This window comes from Dermochelys coriacea, chromosome 8 (genome assembly GCF_009764565.3).
Source record: "Dermochelys coriacea isolate rDerCor1 chromosome 8, rDerCor1.pri.v4, whole genome shotgun sequence".
NCBI lineage: Eukaryota > Metazoa > Chordata > Testudines > Dermochelyidae > Dermochelys > Dermochelys coriacea.
Window position 1 is genome coordinate 7922310 of NC_050075.1, and position 26322 is coordinate 7948631.

The 26322-nt window shown below is 42.4% G+C and overlaps 1 protein-coding gene across 42 annotated transcripts; it reads left to right on the top strand.

The window, feature by feature from the left end:
• Positions 1-24534, top strand: HNRNPH1 (heterogeneous nuclear ribonucleoprotein H1). Of its 42 annotated transcripts, none has more exons than XM_038414472.2 (16): positions 1-413; positions 1171-1299; positions 5688-5762; positions 10147-10182; positions 15674-15808; positions 16698-16853; positions 17045-17188; positions 18851-18989; positions 20059-20237; positions 20443-20514; positions 20615-20727; positions 20833-20968; positions 21373-21456; positions 21592-21642; positions 23029-23115; positions 23755-24534. In XM_038414472.2, exons 2-16 carry the CDS (start codon positions 1251-1253, stop codon positions 23871-23873), a joined length of 1575 nt encoding a protein of 524 aa, XP_038270400.1. In that variant the 5' UTR covers positions 1-413; positions 1171-1250; the 3' UTR covers positions 23874-24534. The 42 variants fall into 42 exon arrangements, with proteins under 42 accessions (XP_038270400.1, XP_043346538.1, XP_038270415.1 ...); XM_038414473.2 differs by having other exon boundaries at positions 24-418; XM_038414466.2 differs by having other exon boundaries at positions 30-413; positions 20588-20727.
• Positions 24535-26322: the final 1788 nt, after the last annotated feature.

Consider the following 26322-nt stretch of genomic DNA (forward strand, 5'->3'; position numbering starts at 1 on the left):
GCAGCCCACCTCCCATTTGCGCGCGCGAGACAATTTTGTGGCAGTTGCTTCCGTTCCCTTGAACTATTTTGCTGCTGGTTCCTGAGGCGCAGGGTGGTTTCCATTTCCCCTCCCCCGATGGAGCCGCAGCTATGAGTGGAGGCAGCCCGGCTGCCTTCTCCCCCGCCCGGCCCGGCTGCCTTCTCCCCCGCCCGGCCGTTTCCTCAGGCCGCCAAGTTCCCCAGTCGATGCAAATGGAGCATTAGCAAAAGCAACTGGGCGCCGGAAGGCGGAGCCAGCAAGCACATGACGCAGCCGCTTTCCCCGGACCGATTGCGGCCATAGTGGGTCTTTGCCCTCCCGCTTATAGAGCCCGCCTCGGTGGGCGCTAGCCGCTCCGACCGCGGGACCGAGTGCCGCTGTCGCACCGCGCTGTAAGGTTGGCGGGGATTCGTCTCACGCGTGCGTCTGGCTGCCGGCGGTGCGGGGAGGGGGGGGAGGCTCTTTCAAACTCCCATTTTCTCCATGGGAAAATTCAGCGAGCGGCCCGGCTGCTTGGGGGACCCCGCCGCCGCCGCCGGTGTTTGTGATCTTGTCAGAATGGTCATTGCCCGGGCTACGTGGAAACCCTTCACAGAGGCCCCAGCTCCCGCCATGTTGGGGGGTGGGTGGGGGGGGGCGGACTGCGGATAATAACACGCCTGTGCAGCCGGTGGGGGGGGGGCGAGCTCGGACGGCTGAGGCGCTAAAGGCCCGCCCCTGATCTCCCCTCCTCGGGGCGGCTTTTCTTGCCCCTTCCCCGGCGGCAGCGCGGCGCTGCTGAAGTGCCCCCTGGGAGCTGGGCTGGCGTTTGGGGGGGGAGGGGGGGCGCTGCCGCCCTTTTACACCAGGGGCTGCCTTTGGCCTCTCGGCTGTACTGAGCCGCCGCGTTGGCCACCGACTGATTGGCCGCGCCGGGGAGGGGCGGGGTTATCCAATCTGACGTCACAATCCTGCAACTTGGTAACCGGCTATTTATAACCCTGCCCAGAAGCCGCCCGCCTGTGGAAGGAGAAGAGCCGTTGGGGCTGGGTCGGGCGAGAAACCGATTTGTACTTAGAGGAAGGGGGGAGGAAAAAAAAAAAAAAAGCGCGAGCGCCTAGGAGGCCGTTGCTGGGGGGTAGCCTGACGTCCTCTGCCTTCCTTGTCTAGTGATCGAGCCCTCTGCCTGCCGAGTTTTTGTTTTTTTTTTTTTCCCCCTCTCCGCGAGCCCCTGTGAGCGCGTGGGCAAGATGGACCCTCTCCGCAGCGAGGAGACCGAGGGGGAGATTCCCGGCCTGGGTGAGTATCTGCTACCCAGCGCGCGCCGCGGGTTCCAGAACCTTCCGAGTCGCGGCCGCGCGGGGATCGGCCCTGCCTGGGGGCCGCGCAGGCCGCGCGAGCCCGGAAGTGGCGGGTTGGCGGCCCTGGGCGCCGCGGCCTTTTCCTTCTCTCCCCTTCCCTGCCTCGTGGCGCACAAAAGAGTGGGGCAGCCCGCTGGGGAACGTACCCCCCTTGTGAAGGGGCCCCCCATCGGCGGTCTGAGTCCGCCCCCGCCCCCGATTGCGGCGGATGGGCCCCGATTACGGCCCCGTCTCTGCGCTAGGCCCGTGGCGCGGCCCACAGGCCGCCACCGCCGCGATAATGGAGCGCGGCTTCCGCTGTGGCCTAGGCCGTGCCTGGCACCGGGGGGGTTTGCGGAAGCCGCTTCATTTCCCCTGCCCTATCCCGCCCTCCTCCCCGACTGCTGAGAGCTACCTGGCTCCCAAGATGAGCCTGATTCACGCATTTGGGAATAGTTCTGGGTGTAATCGGGAGCCCTAGATAAGAGTAAAGCGAGAGTCGCCATCCCGCTGGGTTGTGTCCGCCCATGCGGAGAATGGCGGGGGTAAAGGGGCCCGTACAGTTTATCTGTCTCTGTTAGCCCTCCTTGCATTTATTTCCTGCATTTTTAGAGGAGTGCTGGTCGTTTCCCAAGTCTGCCATTATTTAGTACGCTTTCTGTATGCTTTAAAAATATTCAATAGCATTTGCTTGGGTGTCAGTATAGAAAGCTACATGTTTAAGAGTTCATTGTGGTGGAAATATTAATTCCAGTCATTAGTTCATGTATGCAGTTAGTCATTAGCATAAATATTGTGAAACACTGACTCCATAACACAGAAACTAACAGCAGAAGTTTGTGGAAGCCATAAATGTTGTTGCTTAAAGTAGTAAAGTTGTTGCTTAAACTATGCCAATTGTGAAATATTTTAGGTTTTTGATGACTTTCTAGCATTTGGGTTGTCAGCCATTGGTCCTTAGCTAACTTTTCTCCCCCTGATTGGTCACCCCCATTGCAACACTCCTTTATCTGAAGTTCTTACTGATGAACTCAGCTTTTGTGCCTTGGTGCTCTGCTGTTGCCTATCTTGGGTTCAACCATATAGCACGCTGGCAGGTTTCTTAGGCAACTGAGTATGCCCTGAGATTCTAGCTTCCCCCTAAATGCAGTTGACTGGAACCCTAGTACAATTACAGAAGAGGCTTGGAACCATTGTTCAGAGTCCTTTGAGTGGTGGAGTGGAAACGAATACTGAAAATGACTGCTTCAGCAGCACTCCTTATGTACTTCCTACCATTAAATAGGAGATACGTGTTTGGGGGGCCCTCAGGTTATGTTTACACCAGGGGTTCTCAAACTTTATTGCACCCCAACCCCTTCTGACAACAAACATAACCTGACCCAGGGGACTGAAACCTGAGCCCTAAGCCAAATCCCAAGGCCTTCAGCCCCAGATAGGGGCTTGTAACCTGAGCCCTGCTGCTCTGGGCTGAAGCCCTTGGGATTTGGCTTCTGCCCCAGGTGTGGGGGTTGGGGCCCCTGGGCCCCAACAAAGCTAAAGCCTGCTCTCGGATCCACAGTTTGAGAACTGCTGGTCTAAACTAAGGACGTTACAACAGCGGAGCTGTACCACTGCAATTGTCCTGCTGTAATGTCTCCTATGTACCCACTCTATGCCAATGTGAGAGAGCTGGCCTAATTAAACCACCCCCCATGAGTGGCGGTAGCTATGTGGGACATGGCACTTTTTTCTTCTTGGTGAAGGGTATGTTGGTTGGGGTCCCCTCCCCACAGCCTTGAGCTTGCAGGCAAAAGTGCTATGTAGACCAAGCCTTAGTACTATCTGCCCCAACATAGAAGACCTTACCCTTTTGTCATGCCACACAAGTTATTTGCAAAAACAGTGCATTAATTTCTGTTACAAGAGGCATAGTTTGAGGCTTAAACAGACTTTTATGATAGATGGGTGAGTTAGGGGAAAAGGAAAATGGTCAGATGCAGAATCGGGGCTAAAGTTAACAAGGCCTGAATAGCAAATATCAGGAGTTTCATAGTAATATTACACCATTGAATACACTGAATTTAGTTGTATACAGTAGTCTAGACTTTGGGTTTCCTAAAAAAGTTTCTTTAAAATTTCAGACAGTCTGATCATTCTTAATCTTTAAATGTTACAAGTTCAAAAAGCTTTGACTTGTTAAACAAGAAATCTATAGGAGTGAAGTGTTTAAAAAAGCAAAACAAAAAAAACCCAAAACTTGTAACAGTTCGTACAAAACTTGTTACGATGAAAACTTCCACACATAGCTCTATCTATACATATACCTTTGACCTGAAATGCCCCTCTCTGTTTGTGATAGATGGCTTTATATCACAGTATTTATAAATTGGTACTGCACTTGAGTGGATTTCCATGAAGTCTATCCTAAATGAGTAACAATAATGCCCTTCCTGGTCCTACCAGAGGAGAAGCAGGATGTGTATTTGAGGGAGAGGGGAAAATTCTATCTTTAGAATGCTGGATAGAATAAGTATTGGGGCTTTCAGATGGCTATACAGAAAGACTGGAGTTATATATTTAAAATGAAAGATGGGCTTGACTTCATGGTGGGAGAGTAGAATATGAAAATAAAGTAGCCCTTAAACTATAGAGGGGAGAACAATGGGGATATGGTATAGGATTCTAGTCTAACATTCAAGGATATTGTTGTAGATGGGTATCACCACATTAAAATATCTCTTTGTAAGATCCTAGTGGAGACAGATTAAGCAAGTATAGTGTTGATTTTGCTTAAGTATCTTAGTAAAAGCTACAGGGAGCTTGTCTCCACTAGATTTTACAGCAAGATACGTATCACTGTTACCTCTCTGGGTGGGGAAAAAAATGATTGGCAGTGAAGATGAAGCCTTTCCAGTGCAAGTTGGTCACTTGGTCAAGAGGTTCCTTGGTCATATCAACACTAAGGCCCCCTCTCCACCCCCCAAAACAACCCCCCAAACCCTGATTTTAATAATCCTGTACAGGGGAGGCATCATCATCTCAGTTTAAAGTAAGGGTCTGGGAGACGAGGGAAGACCTGGTATTGATGATAAATCTTGTATGGCTTCTGCTGCTGGTTTGCTGTGTAGCCTTAAGCAAATCACTTAGACCTTAACTAAGAGTAGAGGGGGGAAAACATTAAACTAGCTCTGGCTATCTGGTGAAGGTAGTAAACTGTGAAGACACTAGTGTCAGTCAATTTAAATTAACTCAATTGAGCTAGCTTGATGGGAAGGAGAATGCATCTTCCTCCTAGTCAATGCCATAGGGTCCAACTTTTATGGTGCTTAATATCCATGTTCCCATTGAAGTCACTTAGAGTTGTTGTGCCCTTAACCTTTCTAGTCTCTCAGTTTCCCAAACTGTACAGGGTAATACCTTGATCATCAGACAGCTACTTAAGTGTTTATAATGCTATCTGATAAGCGATATCTAATGGAGTCAGTTCTTGTATAGAGGAGACCCGAACTGATCCTATTTCTTGGGGATTTTTGGCTTCTCCCCAGTGTCTGGCTTAAACGAAGCTAGAAGGTAATATCAAGGGAACAAATGCTGACAATCCCAAGAGTTTAACTATTTATTGTAGCATCTAGGGAACCCAGTCCGGTTGTGGTGGTTTTTGTACAGTAGTACGGTAATCAGACAGTTCCTGCACTGAAGGTCTTACACTAGAGATAAGAAAGGGGGTGCATGATATGGCATTCACTATAAAACTTATCACCATTGTCAAGGTTTATGTAGCCTTGTGGCAAAGGGGAGTCTTAAGGACAGTGGTAGCTTGTAGGCATGTGACTTTTCCCATCCCTTTACAGCTAATGTACAGTTTTAACGCCAAGACTTTTTCTATAACTAAAACATGGAATCAACCTTAAGGCATAACTCAAACTGAGTTTTTTAAACATTGTCCCCAAAGCAGATTATCAGCACTTGAAACCAACAGATACTGGAACTTGAAATGTATGGCCTTTCATTTAAAAACAAAACAAAAAACCCCAACAGTTTAGACTCACAAGTCTTGGTTGCTTGCTTCCTGCTTGAGCAAACACTCACCCTTGACTGTAAGCCATTTCCTTTAACAAGACTTTTAATGCTTATTATAGCTCTTCAGTACTTTTGCTTAATCGCACCTTCTTTGAGGATTGTCAAAATCCACCCTACAAAATAGAGAAGTCCATATCATACTCTTAGCAGAATATAAACTTCTATTTAAACTTGGTAGCCTTTCTGGTTGTTAAGGTCCTTTTCCAGGTATGATCTGTCATAGTCTGCAGCTAGACTGAAACAATAGTAAGAAAAGGCATGAATTGTCACATTTTTCTCTGTTAGATGTTAATGCTGAGCCTGATGACCTAGCTAGAGAAAATTTAATTCAGTCGCAAGGAATGACTTCTGTGGATGCAGGTATGTATTGGTCACTCTGCATTCTGACAATAGTACCCTCTATTTTAAGAGCTTATCACACTAGGGAAAACTTATTTTCAGTCTCTTCTATGAAACCTCTTTCTGTGGAACAATTGTCACATTCTGTTCTAATTTCAGGAGAAAGTGGGAGATTTCTTGAAATGCTGATATCTTTTTGTCTTCCTTTGCTAGCTAAATGGATTAGTGTATATAGTAAGATATACTATGCTTGGATAACTAGACAAGTTGCCCACAGGCTAGCAATATTTTAAACCTGTGGCGCTTGTACTTTACCTTTTGGAACTGACTGTAACAGGTTGTTTCTTTCTCTCTCTCTCTCTCTCTCTCTCCCCCTTCCCCCTCCCGCGTGCCCCCCCCCCCCCAAACAGGAAACAGATTCAAAGTACCATAGTAAAAAACCTGAACCAGAATTCTAACTTGATTTTGGAGACTAAGCCTTCCTCAGTAAATTAATACAGGAAACTTGTCTTCCCTCATCACTCCAAACCTGAGCAGACAGACTAAGCATTCTCCAAATTCCACAATATAGGATGCACTCCCTTCTGCTGAAATATTTGGATCATGAGTTCTACCCTCTAAGTTACACTTGGGAGTGTAGATATTATGACTAGTGCAGTCTTAATGTGTTCTTGCTGGATTTAAGTGGTAGGAATCTATGGCTATTCTGCTCTGAAACGACTTTTTGGTTTCAGCTGAAAAGGAGTTCTGAGTGCTGAAACATCCAGCAAATACATGTCATGTCCTTATTTTTGCGCAGAAATTGTTGCTATCAGCCAGTAGCCAAGGATTTAAGCATATGCCAATATGCTCCCTTCCCCACCTCCTCCCTTAGCAGTGGATTTCAAGCTTCAATAAAGAAAAATGTAACACAGTTCCAGCTAGACACAATTGTAAAACTTTAGCTGCCAAATAAATAAAACTAAAGACTCTAGAAATCATTAGGGAATCTGGGCACTTTTTGTAGAGCTCCCACCTCAATCTATAGTGAAAGCTGTTGTAAAGAATAAATCCTGCAGAGGCTTGATGGCTGGCTCCCCAGCTGCTTATCTTGAAACTAGGATTAATATTTAAACACTAGTTCAAATATAATCAGGTGGCCTTTGTTTAAATGTGATCAGAGGTTCTCACCCACATCATAACTAGAATTTGCATGGTAAACAACTATCTGATCAGCCAGCCATTATGGTAGGGAGCAGCAGTAGAGAATTGGACTTCTGGGAAGGACCAGTTTTCAGAGTAGCAGCCATGTTAGTCTGTATTCGCAAAAAGAAAAGGAGTACTTGTGGCACCTTAGAGACTAACAAATTTATTGGAGCATAAGCTTTCGTGAGCTACAGCTCACTTCATCGGATGCATCTGTAGCTGTAGCTCACGAAAGCTTATGCGCTAATAAATTTGTTAGTCTCTAAGGTGCCACAAGTACTCCTTTTCTTTCTGGGAAGGACCAGAATCTTAAAGCATTCTGATTACAATTTTAAAAGTTGCAGCCTTTCCATTAGCTGAAGGCCCCACACCTCACTGGGTAAGCATGTTAGCTAGATGTTAATGCTGCAGAATGAAATAGTTAAAGCTGACATTTAACTTTCAAATGGGCTGTAAGCTAAAGTTGCAAGTTTCATTTGGATGAATATGGCACTTAACACCTTATGGTGCAGATTTTTGACTGTAGGTAACTGCTGCAGCTTACATGCTGAGGGCTATCTTTGCTTCCAGAAATGCGGGGACCTTATTCTCTGAGCTGATAATCTTTCACTCCCATTTAGGCCTCTAACTTTTCAAGTGAAACGTTATTTAAGGAAATGAAACCAAAATGCCAAAGGGAGACCCTGAATCCACAGAAATTCTTAGCGTAGACTTCAAAACCAGGTGTAAATTGGGGAATATTTACCAAAAAACCCTCCGTTGACTTATTTGGGACTAGTATTGATGGGAACTGTAGTGTAGACATGGCTGAACACTTAAAATAGCTAAAAGCAAGACCAGTTGCTAAGTGCATTCTGTAAGTGAAACTCTTCCCAGCAGAACTGTTTTTTAGTTGTGGTCAGTGCCAAGCTAAATTTAAATTTCAGTTAATGTCAGTACTATCTCTGGGATTTAAGTAGCCTACCATGTTCCTTTACAAGAGAAAGGATCTTAACTTGATTGTCATTTCATGAAGCCACATTTCATGTTTATAGTGGAGATTTTCCAGATACTCCAGCTCAGTTCCTTGCTCCTCTTCTGTCTCTTATCTGCAGCTTTTCCACCATTTCTGCAAGAGTAAACAAAGAAATGTCTCACAATATTGATAACGTTTCACACTAAATATCTTAGCATAATAGCTCAAGCATGCTCACTTCAGTTAAGTAATGCATTGATAACTTAATTTTTTTTTTAAATTAACAGTCAAAACAGATTATTGAAATATCAAGCCACAGTTTAACAGCTATCTTTACTTGCAGTATGAATGCATTAGATGTTTAAAACTGCATTTCTTATCTGTTCTTCACCATTTAGGCACTTTCATTTTTGCTAGCAGGCTTCCTTTTTTATTTTTGTTTGCCGTGTTGGTCCCAGGATATTGGAGAGACAATGAGGATGAGGTAATACCTCTTTTTTGCGCCAACTTCTGTTGGTGAACCAGACAAGTTTTTGAACTTCCAGAGCTCTTGAGGTCTGGAGCAGCTACTCAGTGTCACATAGCTAAATACAAGATTGTTTAGCATAAGAAGTTAACATGTAAGACTACTCCAGGTGAAGTGTGCAGTTAACAAACCTGCAGTCCTAGGACAAAGGAAGGTTAGGGGGTCATAGATGGTTGTAATGAGCCATAAATACAGTATCTTTGAGTCTGTGGTTTCTAGTGTCTAACAGTTATGAATTTAAACTCCCAGGCTTGTCTCTTGAAGGCTTTTTATTCGTGTGAACTAAGACATAAATACTATAGGAACATCTGTTTTTGAAGACGATCCAAATTAGAAACTCAAATACTTTTTTCCATTGTCCTCCATCTTACTTGGATGAGATTTCTTTTGAATGGGATATTTAGTATGTAAATCCATTTCTCAAGCAGTCTAGCCTGGTGTAAGTGATTTCAGACTGACCATGACTAGTTTATATACAGTGATTTTTATATTTTTCCCCCCCTTGGTTCCCCCTCCCTTCTCAACTGAGTGAATGGTTTGAAAACCCACTTATTCTAAGTGCAAGTTTCTTCACCAAAATGGATTTATAGAGATGTATAACTGAAGGGGTTTTTTTTGTTGCATACTACACCTACCAAATGACTCAGAAACCCACAACTGTAAGTTTTCTATGTCCTGGGCCCTTAGCAACAGTGGTGAATGTTGGCAACAATATAGAATTTGCTGACATCAGAATAGCAGTTCAGGAAGGAGAATTTTGATTAGAATTAATTAGTCTGTGTGAAAGAACTGGAGACTTAGCTGCTGTCTAAGTATGCAGTGGTGTTCTGTCCTTATGCTCACTTAGTTTTATTTTCTAAATCCACTTTGATAAGTGTACATATTTGGGTTTGTCTCAGTTGGAGTGTAAAGTACAGTATAATAGGATAGTGTCCTATATTTATAGAATCATAATAGAAGAGTTGGAAGGGACCTCAAGAGGTAATCTAGTCCAAACCCCTGCTCAAAGCAGGATCAGTCCCCAGTTATTGCCCCAGAACCCTAAATGGCCCACTCAAGGATTGAACTTGCAACCCTGTGTTTAGCAGGCCAGTGCTCAAACCACCGAGCTATCCCTCCCCTCTCTCCTCTAGAAGTTAAGATTCCTGTAACATTATGAATACTAACTTTCAGAATGCTGTTTGCTTAGTCTTTCTAATTAAAACCCTACCACCTGGTGTCAGATGCTCAAAACCAATGTTTCCATCAGCAAAAGTAGTTCAAATTGTGTGGAATTTTGTTGAAATTGGCACAGGCTTCCAATTTAGTTTTAGACTAACTTGTATCCCCATTTCACTGTAATCGTGCAATGTTCGTGTCAAGGAGTCACTTCAGTATTAAAATTAACTACTGGACCCCATAAATGCTGCAAACAAGCACTTGTGCAGTCATCATGTACACATTTTCCTACTCTTAACTATTGAGGATGGAATGTTTTCAGACAAGAGCTAAGAATATTCTTTAAGCAAATGGTCAGTTTCTGCAGAAAACATTGGATAGCAAAAATCCCTGGGAAGACTGCATAGGCTCAATACCACATGCAGGGCTGCAAGAAACGAGTCACATTAGTGGTGATGGACTTAGACATTTTAGATATACACTGTGCAGATGAAGTAATGGTATCAGAGCAATGATATGACAACCTGTTTTTCCCCCAAAAGCAAATTAAAATTTTATCGTTTCCATCTACTTAATTTCAGGGTGGGGATACCCCTTCCCGGGGAAGATTGAGAAAGGTATGTGGCCACATCTATTTTAGTGTTTAATTTTAATGAAATAAAACCTGATCTGCCTCCAGCCATTAATTTAATGTCAGGGGTAGGGGAGACAAAGCATAATACTAAAATGTTGAAAATATCCTGGTGTTTCTTAAATATTGAAACTCTGTTCACACCCATTTCACAGCCTTTGTTATATTTACTAACACTTAATCTATGTGCTGAACCCAAAACAAATTAAGAGTTCAGTTTCTATCTGATCTTGTATAGTCAAAATACCTAAAATTACTACATGGTTGCCTGAAGTGTAGTAATTTAAATAGCCCTGAGTGAAAGGAAATACGTAGGTCAGACTGTATGAGATGAGCGTGACTATTTTATATTTCCTGTTTTACAAGAAATGGCAACCAATTCAAGTTTTTCTGGTTTAGAAACATCTGGAAATGGTTATTTATTGCATGAAATTGATAAGTAATTGTGCCTCAAGTGTAGTTCAGAGGTAGGTAAAGCCACTCAACTCTGTCTGATTCAGACTGGTGCATAGCCACATAGGCCAATCTTAATAAATAACTCACTCTGTTTCATTGATGTTTCCACACTCTGATTGGAAGCAAACACATGCCTACAACAAAAAACACTTTTTATAATCCAATGTTAGGAGTAGCAGCAATTTTATAAACTGCTCTGAAAACTTTCTAAAAAAATTAGAATAGCATGATTAAGAGAGCACAAGTCTTCAGGTGGACAACTATTAGAAATAAGAAAAGGAGTACTTGTGGCACCTTAGAGACTAACAAATTTATTAGAGCATAAGCTTTCGTGAGTCAGCTCACTTCATCGGATGCATTGCATCCCATAACTTTTTTACCTGAGATTGTCTACACTTGAAAGTAACTCTTAAGCATAGTAGCTATTCCCAAATAAATACATGTGTAGACATGCCCTTACGGTGTTGCATAATACTGCATAAGTGGGCAAAAATGCTTGCTGCTATTTTTTTATCTTCTGGAAGCAGCATATTGCTCCTCTTAGTAGCAGAGTTGCAAGTATGATGATGATTTTTATCAACATTAATTACTTATTAGGTTGAGTTTTACACAGCACAGGTTCATTGGGTCTTTCACATTTTTTAGGTTTCAGAGTAGCAGCTGTGTTAGTCTGTATTCACAAAAAAGAAAAGGAGGATTTGTGGCACCTTAGAGACCAACAAAGTTATTTGAGCATAAGCTTTCGTGAGCTACAGCTCACTTCATCGGATGCTTACGAAAGCTTATACTCAAATAAATTTTAGTCTCTAAGGTGCCACAAGTAAAGCTTAGCTGAGACGTGCTTTAACTGTGGTCTAACCCTACTTAAGTAGGCATAAGTCTGAAAAATGTAAACCGATCTTGTGGGCTTGTTGTACAACATTTGAAATAGATTTCCTCCACTAGTCTGAGACACTGTACAAGGAGAGGGAGGGGGGAGTTCCTAAGACTAGCATTTGAGCATTCCCTAACTTTTTCACATTTTTGTTGGAGACTAAGAATCTGTGGGTTTGTTTTCCCCCTTAATTAGGAAGTGTGTTCTGGGTGCTACCTACTTAATATGATTCATTTCAGTGACATTGTGTGAGAACTGCAAGAATTGTTGCAAGAACAGTTGTTTCTGTAACATTGTCATTATTTCAGCATTTATGGAAACTTTGTAAGAAGTATGCAACAAACCCAGATCTCCCTCCCTAAAAACATTCACTGGGTGGGTGGATGGGTGTGCTCTGCAGCCTTGAAACTGCACTTCCCTTTGAATGGATAACTTTTCATGGCACCCCGAAACTTCTGCTTTGGGAACAGACAAGTTACTTTTTTACTGGTTTTAGAGTCTTTTAAATGACAGCTAGCATCTAATAATATAGAACTCATGGGATACTGTTGGCTACAAACCTATTTAACCAGGGATGTTAGTCAGTCTCCTTTATTCTTGTTTGGCAAAATTTGGTGGATTTTCTCAAGTTTTAAACATTATCTGAAACTTCTGTGAATAAATAAAACAGACCAAACAGGAATTGGTTCTAAAATGCCTGAGGTTGTTAAAACTGCACTTAAAGTTCACGGGTCTGGAAATTAGTCTGCCTTGCTGTCCTCCATTTTAATTGTCCTCTTGTCTGCAACTTTTAAGTTTTACAAATCTGTTTACTGATAGGTATATGAAATGTTTCTAATCAGAATCTCTGCTTAATTTGCATCCTTCCAATAGTATGTTACTGTATACTGTGTTTGCCACTACACAAGTGCCACTAAAACAACTTCTGTGAAGCAATTAGATGGCATATGAAGCACTTACTTTGAATAATGAGATTTGTACAACTGCTGAGAGATTCTCAGTGTCATAGGGGTGTTAGGAAGTGCTTGGAAGGCAGTATGTATTAATACATAGAGCAGGGATTAAAAGCTATGGAAGGCATTGATCACTGACTTTGTAGGGACTATTGTAACTGTTCCCTTGCATGCAAAGGAATAAAATATTTGTAGCACTTCTCAGTTCACTAGACTGTAAATTTAGGCTGCTTTATTTACACTGTCAGTAGGTGGAGCTGGAATGGTGCTGAACCCAGACCTTAGCTACATTTGCAGCCAAGAACTGTTGCTGCTATCATTTTAGAAATCATGTCTTAAAAATGGAGGTGGGGCTTTAGATGCTGCCAACAGTGCATTCTTTCTTAAGAGCTGGGGGTGGAGGGGAAGAGAACATACAATTGTTATGTATGTGGAACAGAGTAACTGAGAATGAGATGGGTGGAATTTGGGAGAATTTGTAGTTGAGATCAAACATTATCTGCAAGATTACCAGAGCTAAATACAGAAGGGCTGAGGAGCCAGGGTGCCACTTACACTATCTCTATCTGTTTTGGGTCAGTAGGAGGAATACAGCAAGTGAGGACCCACATTGTGTGAGAATCTTATTTAAATCCCTTAGTACAAATGCTGTTTTTCTTATTGTAGAAGGAATCACTAATGAGTAGTTGGAGGCAGAAAAGAATCTTTTCTCTGTGAAACTGTAAATGCTTGTTCCAGTCATGGCAACTTCCTGACAATGCCATTACTCTCTGATAGCAGAAATTTAGTGCTAATGGATGCCACTGAATTATTTCCCCTGCTTCTCTCAAGGCTAATAGACACACTGAATGGGAATGCTGCCTGGGGTTTGCCACCTTTCTTGTGGTGTCTGTAAACTAAATGTTGCAGCACCGTGCTGGGGAAACTAACCAGCCTCACTGATACCACGATTGAACAAGAATCTGTCAAGACGTGTGTGTGTTAATTACAGTGATAGTGAGCTCAAGGGCAGAGCTTTATTCCTAGTGATGCTAGCGTTAAATACTCATGACTAGGAACAAAGGCTTGTCCTGGAACGAGTGGCGGTATTGCCTTTTCAGTTGTGCTAGTGTGTTGAAGGGCAGGTGTGCCTGGGTGCTGAACCATGAACTAGGACCTGCAATTTGATGCAAAGCCTTGACTTGTAGGCCCTAGTTACATCAAGGCAGTAGCAGGGTCTCAGTGATTGACCCTACCAGTCAGCAACCATGTCTGGGTGGGAGCCTGGCTGCAAAGTGCCATGCTGCTCTTGGTAGCATTTGGTGCTCTGAAGCATTAGCTGTCCTGCTCCCTCTATTACCCTTCCTCCCCTGGTGGGGAGGGACACAGACCCCTTCAGCCTCCCTGTAGGATTCTTGCCAGGGTCAGCAAGCAGGGTGAATCTCCCCCTCCAGGCCCTGAATGAAACTAGTGTAAACCATGTGCCCCCCTCATGGTGGGGCAGGGAGGTTAGGTCACCCTATTTCACTGATATGCCCCTCTGTGGATACCACCTTCATGCACTGTTGGAAGTGATGGGTTGGAGGGGCTGAGGCACTGGCCTTTGGCAAGGGAGACACTGCCAAAGGCTCCACAGTCTAGGGAAGGGGAATCATGGCAACTGAGCGTCTGAGCCAGAAACTTCAATTTTCCCACTCACCAGCCAATCCACAGACCTGGCTGTCTCCTTCCACCATTGTCTAAAACTTGGTGCCCTATGGCCAGACTGCCCCAGCTGTGTTATCTGCCTGCCTGCCTCCCCTCAACCTTCAGTTACTACTGTAAAGGTAAACTGGTGGGACCAATAATGGATTTTGTCATTCCTCTCCCCCCCGGGGGGGAAAAAGGCTAGTGTAGACACCATCTTACATACACCAGACAAGCACATGTAAGTGGGGTTGACTCTTGTCACCTGATTCACTCTTGTGGGAAACTCGGGGTGAAATCTAGAGCTGGGCAGAGTAATTTGCCCTCTATGCTCTGGTGGCTTTGATCCATGTTTCTTGATTACTCTCCTCCTCCTCCAAACAAGCGAGATTTCAGTGCGTGAAGCGAGCAGGCTCTTTCCCGCGGGGTGGGAAACTCAGCAGTCGTTGGGCCTGGGAAGCGCTCGAGCCCACAGATGAGTGCCCCTCTCTCCCCGCCTAGCGGGACTCAGACACGCTCAGCTTCGCCTCAGGCAGGGGAGGGTCAGAGAACGGCTGAATGGTGCTGGCTGGTTCCCTAGCCCTTTAGGGGCAATGGGCGGATAGGGCGTTCGTCGGGCCCGCGCCCAGCGCGGGGACCGTGTCTCCGGCCACCGCCAGGCCACGTGCACCGTAACAGGAACGGTGGCGGTTATTCAAACGTAGCTGTGCTGAAAACTGCGCGTGCTCGCAGGCTCGGTACACCAGCTGCACGGGGTTGAGGGCCCTGGTTTTGTTTACCGCATAAGGCGAGCACCAGGGAGGAAACGCATGCGCGTACGAGCCGACCGGCGGCGCGCGTAGATGCGCCAAGGGCGCCTGGTGCTGCTAGAGAGCATGCGTAGTTGGTTCGCAAAGGGGGGGAGCCATGCACGTATTGCACATGCGCAGCATGGTCTGTTTATGCGCATGCGCCCCCGGCCTTTTTCCAGCCACGGCGACGCGCACTTTACAAACTGGGGGTGGTGAGCGGCGCGTGCTGCCCCCAAGGCTCCGTTTGGTCGCTGTCGTCTAGCCACCCTCACCCCCCCCTCCCGGCAGTGAGCGGGAAATCACGCGCTGTGCAGCGCAGGGGCCTCCGGGCTGTCGGCTGCCCCGGGGCGGTGGCTGGGACCCGTGTTCTTTGTGCGGCGGCAGAGCCCGGCCCAACGGAAGCGGGAGCACGCGCCGCCATTTCCTAACGCGCCCTCGCCACAATCTCCTCGGCTTACTGCTGCCCGACTGGGACTAGGCGACCTCCGGACCGGATCAGGCTCGGCCCTTAACGCCGACGCGGAGCGCCACCATGTGTGCGTGCGGGAGGTCGGCGCCCGCCGGGGGAGGTGGGGAGTTAGTTAGGCCCTGCCCCGGGCCACGCGGGGGGAGGAGGTCGTGTAGGCCCGGGACAGGGGGTGGTCTGGTGAAGGGGAGCAGTGGGGGGAAGGGCGGAGTGAGCTGCCTTCGGGCGGGCAAAGGGCCTTATCGCCGCCTCAACGTGTGGTCTTCTCGCAGCGACGGAAGGCGAATCGGAGCCGAGTCTTGCTTCCAGCATGATGCTGAACACGGAGGGCGGCGAGGGCTTCGTAGTGAAGGTGCGCGGGCTGCCTTGGTCCTGCTCCGCCGAGGAGGTCCAGCGATTCTTCTCGGGTAAGTGTGTGAGCGGGCTCGGCCTGTGGGCAGCCGTCCGGCGTGGGGCTGGCCGCATGGGGGAGGGGCGGGTTCCATGCGCCCATCTACAAGCCAGGAAAGCCGGGGAAAAACCTTTAGAGATAGCGGAGGAGGTGATAAAGTGGAGAGGCCCTGTGGGGAGTCAGGGCACCATCCCCGGGCAGCGCTCTTGTAAGATCAGAGCAGTGTGGGAAATCCGTATAGAGTACCCTCCCTACTAAAAGTAAGTAGATTTTTTTGAAGTGCTTAATTACAGCAGGCAATTAAATATTATATATATTGGATGCTTAAACTGAACAAATAGCTAGCCCTTTTGTACTTTGATATCTGTTATAAGAGTTGATTTACAATGTGGTTGTGTTTGCTTGAAAGAGTGCGCTCCTTACTTATACTTAACTGAGCAGATTTTAAGTCCCATATTGCAACTGGTTAACTCTTGGTTTACTAGACTTCAGATTGATTTTTCAGATTGCAAGAATGTTTATCCCACCTTAAATAAGACTGAGTGTTATGGGTTTTTTTTCTTTTCTTTTCTTTTAATTGGAAATAATGTGGTGGTCTTTGGAGGTCTGTAAGAGGGATGTAGTGTGGATTCTTTCACAACTCAGAATTTATTGTGGGTGGCGATTGCCTTTTGTTCAAGGTATGCTGGCAGGGAAGATTTCCATTCCATCTCTTAATGGATTTTAGTCTCAATGGTTAATTTAAAAGAATACTAAATATTAAATTCAGTTAAGGAAAACTAGCATCTTGTATTATGGTAGATGATATGTATTTAGGATTAAACAGGGGAAAAACGAACAAAAAAAAAATCACTGCTGTGGAACAATGAGTGTTAGAACAAAACTGTTTTGGGTTTCTCTCCTAGAATGCAAAATTCAAAATGGAGCCTCGGGTATCCGTTTCATCTACACAAGAGAAGGCAGACCAAGCGGAGAAGCTTTTGTTGAACTTGAAACGGAAGATGATGTGAAATTGGCACTGAAGAAAGACAGAGAAACAATGGGACACAGATATGTTGAAGGTTTGACTTAATTGGCCTAGTAATTGTTTGTACTGACTTCGCTTTTTGTAACTCATGGTGTTTAAAATGCATGTAAGTTGATTTAAGTGAATTTTTAGATTATACCAGTTGACTAGCTTCTCAAATGGCAAATGACTTAAAATGGTTTATGCTGCATTCCAAAATTCATTAATTCTAAGTGCCTCTTACAGTTTTCAAGTCAAACAACGTTGAAATGGATTGGGTTCTGAAGCATACTGGTCCTAACAGCCCTGATACTGCTAATGATGGTTTTGTACGTCTTAGAGGACTCCCATTTGGCTGTAGCAAAGAAGAAATTGTACAGTTCTTTTCAGGTATGTGGGGTATAAGTATTAGCTGTAGCATTATGGGTCAGTGCGAATCACAGTGGCACTGAGCTCTTGCCCATTAATGCTTTCAACAGGCCAAACTATGCCACAGTTAGTGTGTTAGATTATATTGGTCTCTGACGTGTGCAAATAAATCCTAAATTTAATCTTATTTGGGCTAAAAGCTTTTAAATATCTTAATCGACCTAAGTTAAATTATGGGTTATCTAGATAATTCATACTTACACAAGTTTGTTTGATTTATCTTTAAAAAAAAATCAAGTTTTTTTTTTTGTCCTTTTGAATTGAAAATTAAAGTGGATAGTTAAAAATTGGAGGATAATTCCTACTTACCATTTTAGCCATTCCACACATGCTGCTCAGTTGAGAACATAAAAATGGTTGAGCCTTTGTATTGCTAGACTTAGTAAAATGGGTGGAATTTTTAAAGGTGGAAAGACTAATTAGGCTTAAAATATCTGAACTCAAGTACTGATCTACATGATTTGTAGGGTCAAATATACAATAATTTGGTCTTTAAGTGCAGGGTAGTTGTACAAAAGTTCAGTTTTGTTTCATTCACATTGAATGAGTATTTTATGAACTTTATTTAGGGTTTGAGACTGAATTGTATAGATTAAAATGACTTGACTTGAACTTGATTTCAAACTCTTGCCAATTTTATCTAATGTTGACTTCCTGTTTTGGGAATTGGAATGATATCTACAAATGCATACAATCAAATCTTGAGTGGGCCTAAACATGTCTGTTTTAAAGCAGAAAGTATCAACTTCTAAATGCGACTTATGCTTAAGTTATAAACCTGAATATTGGAATGTATAACAAAATAAATCGAAAGAGCTTTGAAACATTGTTATAGGATTAGCAAGGACTCTTTGTTTTTAATATAGACTGAAAATCGATGACTATTCTGATTAGAATGCAACTACGTTTGTTTTGTGTATTTTGGCAAAGTGATGTATTGAACACTACCCTTTTTTAAAGCAAATAAGTGCACTGATATCACTGTTCGTGTGGTTAACAACTTATGAGCAGCAGTGATAGAAATTGTATACATGTACCTAATATGCAAAGTGCTGCTTTTAGTTTAGCAATTAACACTTCTGAAATAATTCATGAATTTGTCTTCGTGAAGCAGTACTCTGCAAATATTAATTCTGAATTTATCAAGATTTAAAGTGTTTACATAAGAGTATTGTTTTACATTAATGTTACGTTTAGTAAATACTTACTAAGATGCTGTGTAAAGCTACTATTACTGTTTTTTTGTGTGTGATTTTTTTTTTTAAGTTGTGTGAATTTCATCAGACTGAACAATTCTGTAAAGTATTCTTAAGAGGCTCTATTTAACTTGTTGTCGTCTTCTTAACACACCCTGCACTAAATAAATGAAAATTGATTTTACTGCTACAAAGTAAAAGCTTTTTTTCTGCACAGCAGGATGGGTTAAGAATGTAAACTGAATGGTATGTAATCATGAAATTTCATGTTGACATGCTTTCTGCTAGAATGCTAATCTAGAACTAGCATACCATTCACTTACAAGTATTAACTTTCTGGTGTATTTAAAGCTATAAGAAAAATTCATGACTGGGCTTGTGATGTTAATATTGCCCCCTACTGGGGTTATTTGTCCTTGGGTTGAAGGGTTGGAAATCGTGCCAAATGGGATAACATTGCCGGTGGACTTCCAGGGGAGGAGTACGGGGGAGGCCTTCGTGCAGTTTGCTTCACAGGAAATAGCTGAAAAGGCTCTAAAGAAACACAAGGAGAGAATAGGGCACAGGTGGGGATGGATGGTTGGTTGGATACGTCACTTTTCTTATGGTAAATGCTAATTAAATCCATATTCTCTCTTCTTAAAGGACTGTTCCATAAACCATTAAATCTTAGTCTAGTATTTTAGTCTCTGACTTACTTTTATTTTGAGTATTGTTTCATGTGTACATAGCACATACTTAGTAAAACTTATTCAGACTACAAAACAAAATTGGAAAATTAAGTTAATTGAATTTACTCTAATATTTGGCATATAAATTGTAAAATTGATAGGTTAAAAATTGACAGAAGTTGAGAGATTATGGCTTTAAATTTCTCAAGTAGCACCAATAATGTCTGTAGCTGTAAAGACACACATAGTATCTTATTACCATAAGAAAATGTGATAATTTCTAAACTTGTTTTTATAAGTTGAAATGTAACAAATTTTCTTATTGTATTTAATCTTCAATGTAATAAGCATAGCTTTCAAGAAATTGTCACAAAGGGTTTTTTATTCTATTTTACTTGTGACTATTTTTCATTGAAGCATGCACTTTTTTCCTATGCTGAATTGCTGAAGCATAGGGTGGGTTGACCTAGCACATGCAAAACTTTTTTTTTTTTTTTTTTGTGTAGACTTCTGATGGGTTAAAATCTTGGTGGAGACTAGGGTTTTTAATCCTCTTAATATATATTGCCACATGAGCAAAACATGAAAGTGCTGAGTTGAGTGGACTTGTCTCCCTCCTATATTTTTTTTTTTTGACAGTCATGATTTAAATTTAAACTGGGGGGGGGGGGGAGGGACAACTTAATTCGCTCCCCCAGCGTTAAGGTTGGGATACTGTGAAGTATGAGGAGCCTATAAACCCTTCATTAATTGTAATTTCTTGAAAATACACTATTTTGAAAGTAAAATAGCATTTGACTAGAATTTGTCATTGCCTTTATAATATAAAGAAATCTGGCTTAAAATAGTTTGCCAGTTTCAAGGCTATGACTAGAATGTCTTGTTTTAGTTTGTTTTATACTGATTTAATATTCCTATGGGTGGAATTAAAGACTGACTGTCTCTTATGCGGAAAACATCCTAGGTATATTGAAATCTTCAAGAGTAGTCGAGCAGAAGTGCGTACTCATTATGATCCTCCCCGCAAACTACTGGCCATGCAGAGGCCAGGTCCTTATGACAGGCCTGGTGTTGGAAGGGGCTATAACAGTCTTGGTAGAGGAAGTGGTTTTGAAAGAATGAGACGTGGAGCTTATGGTGGAGGTACGTATCATACAACTTTCAGTTATTTTAAAACCATAATTTACGTTGCATGTTATACTACTTCATACCTATTGGTGCGTGGATAAAAACTTCACGGAAAAATCAAACTGAAGCTAAACTGCTTCTATAATTTCATAGTATTTTACATAATAGTTTCTATAGTTTTAGTGAACACATTTTAATATGTATTCTATCTGTTTTTAAGGTTATGGAGGCTATGATGACTACAATGGATATAGTGATGGCTATGGCTTTGGTTCTGATAGATTTGGACGAGGTGAGACTTCTTTAATGGGGGTGGTAAACAACTTTTAATACGTATAAAAGCTAACTTTCAATACATCTGAAAGATCTAGAATGGACTCTTCTCTCCACAGGCATGTCTGACCACAGATATGGAGACGCAAGTTCTACTTTCCAAAGCACAACTGGTCATTGCGTACACATGAGAGGATTACCTTACAGAGCTACAGAGAACGACATTTATAACGTGAGTTCAAATACTTTGTGCAACAAGTACTTTTTCCTGAATCTGCAACAATATTTTGCCATACAAAGACAGTCTTATGTGTATATTTTTATTTTTTTTACCTAGTTCTTCTCACCTCTGAACCCTGTAAGAGTCCACATTGAAATTGGACCAGATGGTAGAGTGACCGGAGAGGCAGATGTTGAGTTTGCTACTCATGAGGATGCTGTGGCCGCCATGTCCAAAGACAAAGCAAATATGCGTAAGTTTGACTATGTCTTTCTTAAAACTATGGACCTCCCTCATCTTAAAATCAGTGACCAAAATACGGTCTGAACAGAAGTTAAAACATACATGCTGAGAGTTTGTATTAAAAATTATGGGAGAATAGTCGTTACCTGAGACAAGACTCTCAGTTGGTATACAGATGGATTAAAGTCATAAGTAGAACATGTAACAGATTTGAATTGTTCGCATCCTCTATCCGAGTGACCTCACAGCGAGGCAGATTGGATATGGATTCTGTAGAAATTAGTTAGCCCAGTTGCCAAACTTCCCTTAGACATTAGACTATCTTAAATTGAAATGAGGCACTGTTCGTATCATGTGTAGGCCTAATGTCCAGTACATGTTTCAATACTCTGTTAAACATGCTTTTCCTTTCAGAACACAGATATGTAGAACTCTTCTTGAATTCTACAGCAGGAGGAAGTGGTGGTGCATATGGCAGCCAAATGATGGGAGCAATGGGTATGTGTGAATAGTCTAACTGAATTTTTATTCGAACACTTCGTATTTAACAAAGCTGGCTAATTTTATACAGCTCCTGCTTATTCTATGCCTGGCATAAAAACTGAAATTCAACATTCTGTCTTAATCACACAGTCAAGGAATCGGAAGGGGTAGTTCAAGATTGGAACACTAGCACATTGCCAGGTATATAAACCTTTTGGGAATACATTCGAACAATTTAATTAGGTTAAGTAAATTGTGCTGAATGTGAAGAGTGTGGTGATGAATGCTTTCTAAGTTTGATGTTACACAAATGACATGCGAGATGCAAGTTATCCTTGTCCTGTTTTTTCCAGACTAGATGTTGATAGAGGATGTATCAAACTTTAAACTGACACTTTATCTCATGAGTGAAGTCTCTTTGGAAACCGGGAGCAACAAAGCTCCACTCTAAAACTTGAAAAGTTTACACTAAAACATTATAACAAACCTAAAATTACCAAACTAAAATATGAAATGTCCATTGTAAGTTAAACTAAAACCTGTTACTGTTGTTGAGAAACAGTTTCCCCCTAGATGGCCTTAGAAATTTTGACCTGCAGAAGTAGATACTCCTCTTGAAATTTACTGTCTCTTAGGATAAGAGCTTAAAATGGTGTCTGGTTTCTGTGTGTGTGTGTGTGTGGGTGAGTGGGTGGGTGGGGGATGGGATGCTTGTATAGCACCTTGATTGTGGAATGATATTGAACACTGTAATGCTTAGTCTGTTTTTTAAAAGCAAATGTCATAATTTCAACTGTAAAGTTTTGCAGAGGTGCTATACTCTAGCAGATTGTGTTTTTCAAAGATAGCTTAAATAGTTAATTGAGAACTTAACTTACTTTACAAGAAGATTAGTTTTAGTTGTTGAGGACTCAGCTTACCAAGTTCTCGTACAAGTATAGAAACGTTCCCATGTGGTGCATACAAATTCAGATTAGGAACAAGCCTCCTACTATCTGGAAGATTGACATTCCAGGTGTTCTGGTATTGACTTCCCCCATGCCTCTGAAAGCACATGTGCTGTTGTGGAGGACATCAGAGGTCTCTCAGTTGGCTTGCATAACAATTTTAAACACGTTATGGATTTTTACCATGCAGTAAAAGTCAGAAGTAAATTTTTCCATTGCACTTCTGAATAGTGGGCATTTGGGGGTGGGGATGTAAAATCTAGCACCCCTTTAAAGTTTGTCACTTGTAGCTGAGTGGAATATTGAAATGCCTTAAATCTTCAGACATGACTTATTGCAGTAAGTGTATATGCTCTATTTTTAGGTTAGGCTGAAAAAAAACAAATTTAAGTACCATAAGAATCAGAAGCACATAGCACAAGTACCTTGCTCTTCACCACTTCCACTAGTGAGAAACCAGAAAAAACAGTTAAGCACAATGGTATCTAAATAGACGAGATACATGGCACCATGATGGCTAATATCTGTTAGGAATTTCATAATTAGGTAGTATGTAGATCTGTTTGGACAGTTTTTTTTTTTTTTTTTTTTTTTTTTTTTGGCAGTCAGTGTGTTAATGTTCTTTTCCTTAACTTGAAAGGAAACCAATCCACTTATGGTGCTAATCAGCAGCTGAGTGGGGGTTATGGAGCTGGCTATGGCACTCAAAGCAGTATGAGTGGATATGGTAAGATTTTTAAATTTTTTTAAAGCCTTAGGTGGGTGTCTGATACACTCGTACAAAGAGATCCTTACGCACGATGTGCTGTCCAGCTGTAAGGACAAAGGAGGTAGGATTAATAGACAGCACAACCTTAAAATATGCTTCATTGTTGGCATACATTTTCGAAGTATGAGTCTCAGTGTTTGTATTAGGGGAAGTCCACACTTTACAACAACTAACAAGCTTATGGCTTGTCTTCTGCTCTCTCGCAGGTATAAATTGGGAGTAACTTCATTGCAGTTACTAGTTATAGCAGCATGAGAAAAGGAAACCAGCCTTGCTGTTTCCCAAAATAAAAGCAGTATGTACTAGAACTGTAGTGTCTGGTCTTATTTCATTGAAAGACCTGGAAAACTCTTGCAGGTTTCTTTTTTGTAAAGACAGCACCAACTTGCATTTAAATATCTGGAAGGTTTGTCTTTTTAGTAGCATCGGAGTATGTGCAAGGTGGTGGGTGGATTTGAGTCTCAAGTGGATACTTGAGGATAAAAGGGGTGGAGTTGAATCTCCCCCCCCCCCCCCCCCAAAAAAAACAAACAAACAAACTTGTACTGGCAATAAGCTGGAACACTTCACTTACCTGCTTGATGATGTTTTTTCCAGGTAATCAAAGCGCAATGAACAGTAGCTACTACAGCAGTGGGAACCGTGCGTCCATGGGAGTGAATGGAATGGGCGGGATGTCCAACATGTCCAATATGAGTGCTGGCTGGGGAATGTAACTGACTTTTGGTCATTTTTTTTTAAAAAAACAAAACAAAACAAAAAACTAAGTTTAACAGTTTTGCAATACAAGCTTGTGATTTATGCTTTACTGTAAGTGAAATCAGGATTATTTTAAAACTTCAGGTTCAGTATTTTTGAACACATGGAAGAAATAAACATTCACTTAGGATGTAATAACCAAGTTGAGTAAAGACTATAACTGTTAAACAATTTTCAGCTTTTTCTCAAGTTAGTTTTGTTGTAGGAGCGTATTTAAGCAGTAAGCGTATTTAGGTTAAAGCTGTTTCAATTATGTTAAATGTTGCTCTTATACCACATTACACCCAACACTGTTTTGAATGCATGTTGAAAAACATGCTTTTTTGTAAACTGAAATATGGGAGCTATGTCTACAATTCAAAGTGAACATTTGGCATGTTAGTTCTAGTTTTTCTTTTAATATCCTGTAAGGCACGTTTAAGCTTTTTTTTTTTTATTTTTATTATTATTAAGTTAATGGGGAAACGTGTTGAGACGTGATACAGCTACTTTAGGATTTTGGTCTTGGTGTTCGTATAAAATTCTGAGGCCTTGATTTAATCTTTCATTGTATGGTGATTTCCTTTTTAGGTGTATTGCGCTAAGTGAAACTTGTTAAATAAATCTTCCTTTTAAAAATTACTCACTTAATATTCCATGTTCAACATTCTTTGTAACTACAAGGGGGGGGCAGTGAGTGGGGGGTTGTAATAAAATTATTTGCATCTGTATGTGCAAGAAAGTTAATGTCCTAACATCCACCCAGTAGCGTAAATATTGTACTTACTGTCCTGTTGGTACTAGTTCTAACGTTAGGTGTGCTGCATGAGCTGTCAAAGGTGGTGAAACTTAAAATTAGAGTGTAGCATTCTGAACCTGAAAAGTGGTCCATTTGTACTGCACTCATGGAAAAGACTCTTGTTTCTGGCAAGTGAATCTATCTCTTTACCTACCTGGTGCTGCCTGTGTGGGTTTACACCTGCTTTTAAAAATTCATGGTAGCGAGTGTCAAGCTTGTGTCTACATGGCCTTATGCTACAGCACATAACTTTACTCTCGGACCACAGACAAACAGTAGAGTTGATAATGGAATGAGCTCCTTGTTCTGTGGCATAACTACATCCCATCTTGAAACGTCCACTGATGCCTGAGAAGGTAGTCTAGAAACTGACATCTCTTCTGTACTGCTGCAGACCTTTTTGAAGTGCAGAATCTTGGTTGAGCAAAAACCACTTGCTAAATATGGAAAGTGCTCCAACTGCTTGAAACTTGATGGGCTGATTTAAGACCTTACTGTTGTGTCCCAAGGAAATGCAAACTTCCAATTGAACTGTGGCCTAACTTGCAGGAAACTCATTGGCTAAGGCCCTTGTCTCCTTTAAGCAGTGAGTTAATATCATCACCTCCCCAGTAGGTTGTTCTCTTACCAGCCTCAAACTTGCATGACCTGTAAACAGTCTGAACATGTACATGAAAAGCAACAGCCACACAGCATCAGGATCAGGACTGCTCTATCACACCTGGCCATTCTCCCTGACCATCAACAGGGAATGTAATTGGAGGGTTCTTCCTTGAACAGCAACCAGTTCAGATCCAAGAGCATATTTTCAGACCTTATTTGGGATGGCTTGGTTTTGTAATCTTACCCATTTACCACACACCCTTATCATACCTCTCTTGTGCATGATACCATCAGTTTTGCCGTCTTGCACCCTCCACTGGCTCTTTCCCCTTCCTGGTTGCTGTCACTTTGCTAACTCCTCACATCTACCTGTTACTCTTTAATCTTGTCTTCCCCATTTTCTTACCAGCACAGCTAGGTTCCAGATCCACATCTGAACCACCTTCCAACCATTCCTTCCCTGTCCTCGCTGCTGGCTCTGGAATAACTGCTCTAAAAAACAAAACTCAACCGCTTGAGCTCTTCATCTCACCAGTTACAGGGTCAAAGAACTGGATCTGACCCTGCCTCTGCCCTCTTAAAGTATGTCTATACAAGGAAATGAGGGGGTGGTGGTGGTAGACATACTGTGAGCATGATGAGAGCTAGTGTGCTAAAAATAGTTCAGCTGTGGTGGCACCGCCTGGCCATGCCAAGTGCGTACAGGGTTCAGGTGGGTTTGTAGTTGGCATGGGTAGCCTGTGCCACCACAGCTACACTTTTTAGCACTGGTTTGAGAGCTAGCATGAGTATATCTACATGAATCAGGAATCTCACCTCTAACAGTGCAGACCTAACTTTAAGGAGGCCTCTATTGTCATACTACCCAGTTTGGATGAGACCATAGGAGGAGTGCTGGGCTCCTTTCCTGCTGCTTCCAATTCCCCTTTGAACAGCACTCTCATCTCCCATTCTGCTGCTATCAGCTACCATCTACCTACCCACCCACCTCAGCCTTCCTTTATGCTTTCAACACCTGGCTCCCT